Here is a 9,500-nt window from a genome sequence, read left to right as displayed (position 1 = left end):
AAAATTCAGAGGATAGTTTCTTATATTTTCAGATTCGCTCACAACACAAAAAACTCAAAAGCTCCTAAGGCAAACGGATTGTCCTCATTTGAACTCAAAGAAGCACTTTTTTTCATTATTAAACAGGTTCAACGAGACGTGTTCAAGGAGCAAATAGATAATCTCATGTCGGGTAAGCCTATATCCAAATCGCTTCGAAAATTAAATCCTTTCATTGGAGAAGATGGTGTTCTCAGGGTGGGCGGTCGCCTGTCATTTTCTGGTCTGGCTTATGATCATAAACACCCAGCTCTACTTCCTTCATCTCATCGCCTTACTGAACTTCTTATTCAGCATTTTCACAGAATATATCTGCATCCAGGTGCTCAGACCCTACAGTTTCTTCTCACTCAACAGGTCTGGATATTATCAGCCAGACGAGCTATAAACAAAGTTATCTCTTGCTGTAATACCTGTTTCAAGGTTAATCCCAGAGTATCTCAGCCTCCCATGGGTAACTTGCCACCCTTGCGCATCAATCAATTGAAGCCCTTTCAGTGCGTAGGAGTAGACTATGGTGGTCCATACTTTATAACCATGTCAAAATCTCGTGGCTCCAAATCGTTAAAGGCGTATATATGTCTCTTTGTATGTTTTACAACGAAGGCATTGCATTTGGAGTTAGTGTCCGATTTGACTTCCGATGCTTTTCTCGCGGCATTGCGTCGGTTCATTGCTCGAAGAGGTAGATGCAATCACATCTTTAGTGATGGTGGGACAAATTTCAGGGGAGCTTTTCGGGAGATTTCGGGTTATATGCACAGTGCTGTGTTGGAAGAGAAAATTGAGTGGAGTTTCAATCCGCCTTCTGGTCCTCATTTTGGGGGTCTTTGGGAATCCGGTATAAAATCTGTCAAATCCCATTTATTAAGAGTGATCGGTCATCAGATTCTAACCTATGAAGAATTTTATACAGTTCTCACACAGATTGAATCTGTACTCAATTCACGCCCTCTGTGTCCGCTTAGCAACGATCCGAATGACATGTCTGCTTTGACACCAGGCCATTTTCTTACCTTAGCCCCCTTAACTGCTATTCCGGAACCCGATTTGTCACACCTATCTATCGGTCGATTATCACGTTGGCAGCTCTTAACTCGTATCCATCAGGATTTTTGGAAACGATGGAGTTTAGAGTATTTGAACACATTACAGCAACGGAAAAAGTGGTTCAATACCAACTCATCTCCTTATTCAATAGGCGCACTGGTTTTGATAAAAGACGATCAAATTCCGCCATTACGTTGGCGACTTGGACGCATTGAGAACTTGCATCCTGGCACCGACAAAATAGCTAGGGTAGCTACTGTACGAACTACTCAAGGTGTACTGCAGAGACCAGTGGTTAAATTATGTCCATTGCCACTGCAATGATTGTATTTTATATATTTGTGTATATAAATTTTTTTTAATGTTCGATATCTTTTCACTTTTGTATTTTTTTTTTTTTCATCTCATAAAATATTCTATTTTAGGTGGGCGGTAATGTTACTGCAACTAATTAATGTTTTCCGTAATTTCCGAATCGCTTGCTCGCTGTTTTAAGATTCCATCCAATATATGTAAATCTAATTTTTTCGCGTAACATATGCTGGAGGATTGCACGGATGTCGTTAAGCCAGTATTCATATGGCTCTCGTCCGATGAACTACAGACCAATTTTCCCGTATAATATAAATTTTCTTCGAATAATCCACGAACTCGAACCTCAGCGAAAGTGATTATTTCGCGAGTGAGTGCCTAGACGACGAATTCAGCCGTACTGTGAAGCCGCAGGTAGGCAGAAGTCGGTACTCCAGCATTCGCTTTTCTGCTCTTGCATTTTGCATATTTTTCTTTTCATATTTTTCGGTCCTTCATTTTCAAAGGCCCTTGTCGTGCCACTGTTCGTCAAATGAAATCTCCTCAAGACAAAGTTTGAGCTCTTATCTTTGATGAGATTTAATTGGAAACAAATTTGTAGTATGATGACCGAGTTGCTGATATGATTATGGGGCTTGAAGATGATGAATCTGAAAGAAAAGGAAAGATGGTTGATCAACCAATCTTTCGGAGGGTATAGGAAGTTCGGAATGCTTTGATCTCAGCAAGTATAATGTTTATCGTCGAGACAGAGGGAGCAAATACTGTTCCGAAAGTGAGAAGCTGCATCAATGTTAGACTTCGGGATCGATTACAAAGTGATGCAGAGGATATATAGGCGACTCTAAATAGTGAGGACAGCAACCGTAGAATTCACGTATGTTGTGTTTACTTGCCTCCACGAAACAGTTGTGCGGTAGAATGTTTCACCAAGCAACTTCCAGCAAATATGGATTTATTATCAGGCGACCCCATCATAATTTATGGGTACTTCAATTTTCCCTTTATTGAGTAGACATCTAGTGATTGTGGTAACTTTTTGGAACCTACCATGCTTTCGACTCATTGAGCTGGGAACGAGACTGGCAAACTTTTGCGAAGTGACCTTTCTTCTTGCACTTGTTGCAGATTACACTTCGAGGCGGGCATTGAGGATCTCGTGACCGATGTCCTTCATTTCCACAACAGAAACAAGTAAACCTTGTGGACGAACCGAAAGACTGCGAATTATCAGACTCCGTCTTACCCTTCTTCTTTTGTGAATTTGTATGAGGAGTGCGGCAAACTGAGGAAGAATTTCGAGATGGAGAGACAGAATATCCTGTTATAGCATCGCACTGCTGAGTAACACTTTCCAAAATTCTGGCTAGCTTTTCGACTTGATCTAGCGTCATATCCTCCTTTTCTAGTAAACGGTTACGAAGTTCCATAGAAAGGAATAATCTGCATGTGAATGGCTCCATCGAGAGCAGAGGAATCTCGGAACGAACAATTCTTTGCTTGCTTACGAACCCGTGTTAGGAAGGTAGTAATGGACTCGCCATTTTCTTGACGAATATGGTTCAATATGTGGCGTTCATACCATCTGGTACTCTTTGGCTTAATCTTGGCTTCAAGACATTCTACTGTGTAAGAATATGCATCACAGTTTTCTGGATATTCAGTCACCGTTGGCAACGAAAAAAATGAATCTTGAATATAATATTCTGAACCACCTAGCAACAGTAATTCTGCTTGTTTTACTTTGGCATCAGTAATTTTCTCGGCCGTAAAGTAGAACTCCAGAGTTTGCCTCCAACGATCCCAGTCTTTCACAGAAGTTGCATTTCGCACATAAAAAAAAAGAAAACCTGTTCAAAATTGAAGAAAGGTAAGAGTAACCAAAACAGGAATGAGGAGAGTGCTCGGAAAAATATTACAAGAAAAAGTTGGAACTTTTCATCGAGGCAGAGGAAAGGGCAAAAGAAGAACATCGGCGCAAGTTAATTGTATTGGATTTGGATACTGAAATAAAAAAAAAAGAATTAAATAAAGCTTATCTTTGAACAGTTTATTTTTATTCAACAATTATTATTTATTTTATTATTATAATCTAGCAAAATGCTGTGAAATGAGTAAATTTCTCACATATTCCCTATTTACTGCATTTGCAAAAAGCTGTGTATTATCTTCCAACTCCTCTTCTTCAAAATTTTCAATAGTAAGTAGGTCATTCATGTCGATGGCTATGTTGTGCAGCACTGCAGTTGCAACTATAAATCAGTCGTATTGTGTCTAATTGCAGCCTCATCCCAAATTTCAGAACTGGAAACCTACGTTTCCATACTCCATACTGTCTTTCCACAGTATTCCTGGTTCTAATGATCGACTCATTGTATAAATTTTCAGCAGGTTGCAGCAGTTTTGTCATGAGGTATTTTTTCAATGCATATCCACTGTCACCAATAAGAATGTAGGAACCATTGTTTTCAAAATTATATTTCAGCAATGAATTGTTGAAAATAGTTTGATCATGTACTGATCCAGGCCATCTACACACAATATTTCTAATTTTTAATTTGGCATCACTTACGGTTTGCACATTCAATGCAAAAAACGATTTTCTGCATCGAAAAATTTCTGCATCATTACCACCTAGTGAATTCTGATGAGTGTGCAGTCGATAGCTCCAATCGATCAAAATCAAGATGGCCGGCAACGAGTTGGCAATACGAGAGTTAAATCTTTTAACGAAGAACAAGTTAATAGAGATTATTTTAACCAAGAAATTACCTACTGATGTTAAAGTTAGTGAGTCTACCAGAAAACTTGTTGAGGATGGAACTGTGGATCCTATTAGTGAACCTGAAATCATGAAACTGAAGCAGGATGATATAACCTGCAAGTTATTATGTGCTGAAAAGGAACTTGTTTGTGCAAATGTGGAAAGAGAATATCAAAAGCGATTAATCGCTGAAATGGAGAGGTCTCTTTCTAATCAGCAGGTAACAATTTCATCCCAGGAATATTTGATTAAAATGTTGAAAATGAATGAAAACAACATAAACAAGAATTGCAACGTTGCCGCTCCTCCAGGCAAATCGCAAAATCAAAATAAAGGACATGCAACCATGAAACAAGTAGTGGAATCGAAACAGAATGTATCAGGAAAAGTCAACATAGACGGCAACACCTGGAACGACATTGTGCAGAAGGAGTGCGATAAACAACCAGATAACAAGCCGAATAAACATATACAAACTGTTCACTATGATATCAATGAAGAAAATTCGAATACGACCGCAAGGAATGAATGGAAAGTGGTAACTGGGAAACATTATACCAAAAAGGGGACAGTTTGTACTGGAATAAATGCTCCTAAACAAGAAAACATTATGGGTGCACCTCAAAAACGGTGGATATATCTAGGGAGAATTGCAGGAGATACTTCGGAGGAAGCCATCTCCGAATATCTAAGTAATTTAAAAACGTCAGAAAATATTATCGTTAAGAAATTAAATACTGTGGGGTCTAACTCCGCTTTCAGTATAGGCGCCCCAAATGACGATATTTATCGGTTACTGAATGATAGAGATTTTTGGCCTGCTGGTGCAGTTATAAGACCTTTCAATTTCAATAATTTCTTTCGAAAGGGAGGGAGAAGTGAGTAAAGAGCTCTTTGGGATACTTCATATAAATGTTCAAAGTTTTCGTAATAAGATTGCGCAAATAGAAGCTTTGTGTTTGAATCATGATGTTGTTTTGTTGAGTGAACACTGGATGTGTAAAAAGGAGCTAGAACTTGTAAAATTACATAATTATACAATTGTTTCTTCCTATTCCCGTAGGTATCGTGGTCATGGTGGTGTGGCGGCCGCTGTGAAAAATTCTCATATAGGCAAATTTGTACCTAGAAACGATATAAACCTGAAATCTGTGGAAATGGAAATTGAGGTTTGTGCGATACAGTCAACTCAATTAAAAACTATAATTATAGCTCTTTATCGTAATCCACATGGTAATTTTGATATTTTTCTTGATGTGACTACATGTATTTTGGAATTGATGGATATTTGTGACTATCGTATTTTCGTTTTGGGGGACTTTAATGTGAATTTTCTTATAGATAGCGCTAATAAATCTGCGATCATTGATCTTTTCTCTTCATATGGACTACGTAAGTTAGTGTCATCCCCTACTAGAGGTATTGCATGTTTGGATAACATATTTACGAACGTTGGGGAATGTAAGGGTTGTGTGATTGATTTGGGCTTCTCAGATCACATGGGTGTAGAGACTAAATTTGCTTGCGAGTCAGAGTCTAAGAGAGCCTGTAAGCTGACTGTATGTAGGCCACTCACTAGGGTTGGAATTGATACTATGAAATTTCTGGTGAGGAATATATGTTGGGATTTTATAGAGGATGATAATATTGATACGGATAGCAAATTTGAAATGTTTGTAACTTTTGTGAAAAATTGTGGAGATTTAGCTTTTCCTCAAAAAACCTATAAGCATTATGCTGACACCTCTCCTATTCCTTGGTTCACCGAAGATCTGAGGAAAATGCGCGACAAATTGAATTTTTATAGAGATCTTGTAAAAATCTATGGGACACCCCATGTTAAGAAAATTCTTAGAGATTATCATAGAGTATATCGGTACGAAATCAAAAATGCGAAAAGGAAATTTAATGATAATTATATCCGAAATAACAATTACAATCCAAAATCTGTATGGAATGTTGTAAAAAACAATACCAACCTTTTGAAAACTAAAAGTGCATGTAAAAATAATATAACCTCAAATGAATTTAACACTTTCTTCATCGATGCACCTAAAGAGATCATCACAAATATACCACCATTTAGAAGGTCATCGGCGGACTTTGTGAGTGACTACTGTAGATCGATAGAACCCAAATTAGAAAATATTCAATTCAGTTTCTCTTTTGTATCTGAGGCTTTGGTGAGGGATACCATTATGAAACTTAAGAATAAGAGTAGTAGAGACATCTATGGATTAAATAGCAAGATACTCAAGAGTTTGGTGAATGAAATAATTTGTCCACTCACGAAATTAATAAATTTGTGTTTAAAAGATAACATCTTCCCGAAAATACTTAAAGTAGCAAGAGTTGTCCCTGTTCATAAAAAGGGTTCAGTGCAAATGGTCAGTAACTATAGGCCGATATCAATTATACCTATATTCGCGAAAATCTTTGAGAGTGTTATCAAGCTGCAGTTAACCTCCTATTTTGAAAACAACGACCTTTTTAATAGCTCTCAATTCGGGTTCAGAAGTGGCCTCTCCACGGCAGCTGCCATCACAGAGCTCATGAAAGTAATAAATGAGGGTTATAATCAGGGTTCGTACATAGCTGGACTCTTCTGTGACTTAAGTAGAGCTTTTGATTGTGTCTCCAGAGAGCATCTTCTTTATAAATTACAGCGATATAAGCTCGATCAGGGTGCAATTGCGCTTATAGATTCCTATTTATCTGATAGATTACAGTGCGTCGATCGCGAGGGGGATCTGTCTGATATGTCGGATGTTGATTGTGGTGTGCCTCAGGGATCGGTCCTCGGACCGCTTCTCTTTCTTGTTCTTTTCGCTGATGACGCAACAGTGCTAAAAAAAGCTCAGTCTAAAGAACTTTTACTCGACATCATGAGAGACTTGTTTTCTGTTGTCACCGAATGGTTCAGTAGCAATCAGCTCAGCTTGAATGAAACTAAGACGGAGTTAATGTTTTTTTCAATGAGAGATCTGGGGGATATGAATCCACCTGATCCAATCAAATTCTTGGGTGTACTGATAGAGGGTAAGTTGTCGTGGAGTGCTCATATCGATAACGTTTGTAGTTGTATATCGTCAAGTGTTTATGCGCTGCGAGCGTTAGTGGGGGTTGTGTCGGATTTTGTGTTGATATCTGTGTATCGTGCTTTTGTAGAATCAAGATTAACATATGGTATTTTGTGCTGGGGTCATGATACTAGTGTGAAACGACTGTTTGGATTGCAGAGAAAGGCTATTAGAGTAATAGGTAGACTAAATTACAGAGATGAATGCAAACATGTTTTTCAAGATAAGAAAATACTTACGGTTCCCTGTCTGTTTATATTTCAATGTTTATTGCATGTAAGATCCCATTTGGGTGAATATAGGACACACCAGGATATACATGCACATAATACACGTCGTAGAGATCAAATTTATACGGATTTTCATAGAATCGATAAAATGAAGTGTGGTGTAACATACTACGGGCCCAAGTTTTTCAATAAGCTGCCGACCACTGTGAGGGCGATGCCTGCAAAGCAGTTCAAGACATGTTTGAAGAAATATTTATTGAGTAAATGTTTCTTTACTTTAGAAGAATTTTTCTGTGATGATTTTGTTTATATTTCATGATTTTTTTTTCCCGTCGTTGACGTATGCAAACATTTTAAAATATACTAGCATGAATAAATATTATTATTATTATTATTATTATTAATCACTCGGGGGAGAAGCAATCTTATGAAAGTTTTCGGCTGTTTCTTTAATTTCAGCTTCTGTTTCATGCATTTAAATATTTTTGGCTCCTGGAGGCTATTGCTCTAGATACCCTTTTAACAATTCTACTGGCAGATGCTTCTGAAACACCCATAAAGTCTGCTACGGTAATTAACATATCACCAGTAGCATAAAATCGAAGCGTTAGCAGAAATTATTGTATTGGTGTAATACGCGCATGGAAGAAATTACAGTTATTTTCCTAACTAGTGGGTAAAGTGATATTTTAGGCATACTTTTGGAAAATTATTTCCTCCATGGCCTTTTTTTTTTCATTCATTTCAGTTTCTAACGTAACACTTTCCCGAACTACGCGATGTTAAGTAACATATTCTTCATTTTGTACGTACCTATTTGTAGGCATCTTTATAGCATCCTCTGTTTCTTGCAGTAAATGCAAAACTGTTTCTTCAAGAGAAATCTGTCGAAGAAATCGATTTCATCATATTTTTGTAGATTATTGTTATTATTAATATTATTATATATTATAATTAAGAGCGAAGGCAAAGCCTATAGCCGCTCAGAATATAAAATATTTCAAAAGAAGAATGAAACAAAGAAGAATGAACAAAATGAACAAGAATTAAAAGTCAAATTGACAAACGAAAATAGAAGAAAATAAACAAACCCGCGCACTAAACACACCCTAAGAACTCTGGCTCGACATGTAACGATCATATACATATGTTTTTGAACACGTTCACATTACGAGCACAAACAACCTCACTTGGCAGTCTGTTCCACATGGCGAAAATTCTGCTCGAGGTGTAGTTCGGAAGCTCTCCTTTTTCAGTTTAAATTCGTGACCTCTGAGGTTGTTCGCGTTCAAAACGAATTATGCAGCACTTCCAGAATTGAGGAACCCACGAATCAGTCTATACGTGATTATGAGGTCCCCTCTCGTACGTCTGTCTTCAAAGGTGCTCAAGCCAAATATGCGTAGACGCTCACTGTAACCGGGACGAACTCTTCCGTACGGAATACGTATTACCGATCTCTGAATCGATTCGAGAAGATGAATATCTCGCCTAAGACTAGGGTGCCACACTGGTCCAGAAAATTCGAGAAGTGGCCTCACATAAGTTGTGTACAATCTACAGCAAACGTCCACATCACATCCACTGAAAGCCCTCCTCATAAGGTAAATCATCCTTCTGCACTTTTTTGTTATGTGCATAACGTGTTCCGACCAACTCAAGTCGTCACTCACAACAACGCCCAAGTCCTGATGACTCGAAACTGTCTCTAAAACATGTCCATCCAACTTATATTCACACCTGGGATTATTTTTTCCCATATGATATAGATCTACTCGTTTGTGATAAACTTTTTTTCGTCTGATAGATCGAACCTCTTGATCAGATGAATCTGAACTAGTAGTTTCAAAATTTTCCATCTTTGTATTTAATAATATATTTTGAATATAGCTTATTCAGACATGTGAAGAATTATCAATACGAAATGAAATAATTCAAATTTCAAATGAGCCGAAGCACAGATTATATCGAGTCATAATATATTCTATGACTTAAAGTATACTTTAGCTGCTTAAGTGACGGAAT

General features: G+C 37.6%; 1 protein-coding gene across 1 annotated transcript; it reads left to right on the top strand.

Moving 5' to 3' along the window:
* The first annotated feature begins 4,088 nt into the window (after nucleotides 1–4,088).
* Nucleotides 4,089–5,640, top strand: LOC123307076. The gene is made up of 2 exons (XM_044889279.1): nucleotides 4,089–4,857; nucleotides 5,229–5,640. Exons 1-2 carry the CDS (start codon nucleotides 4,089–4,091, stop codon nucleotides 5,261–5,263), a joined length of 804 nt encoding a protein of 267 aa, XP_044745214.1. The 3' UTR covers nucleotides 5,264–5,640.
* Nucleotides 5,641–9,500: the final 3,860 nt, after the last annotated feature.

The sequence above is a fragment of the Coccinella septempunctata genome, chromosome 2 (assembly GCF_907165205.1).
Source record: "Coccinella septempunctata chromosome 2, icCocSept1.1, whole genome shotgun sequence".
Lineage (NCBI taxonomy): Eukaryota > Metazoa > Arthropoda > Insecta > Coleoptera > Coccinellidae > Coccinella > Coccinella septempunctata.
Note: the sequence above shows the minus strand (reverse complement) of the source record. Positions and strands in the feature narration are given on the sequence as shown.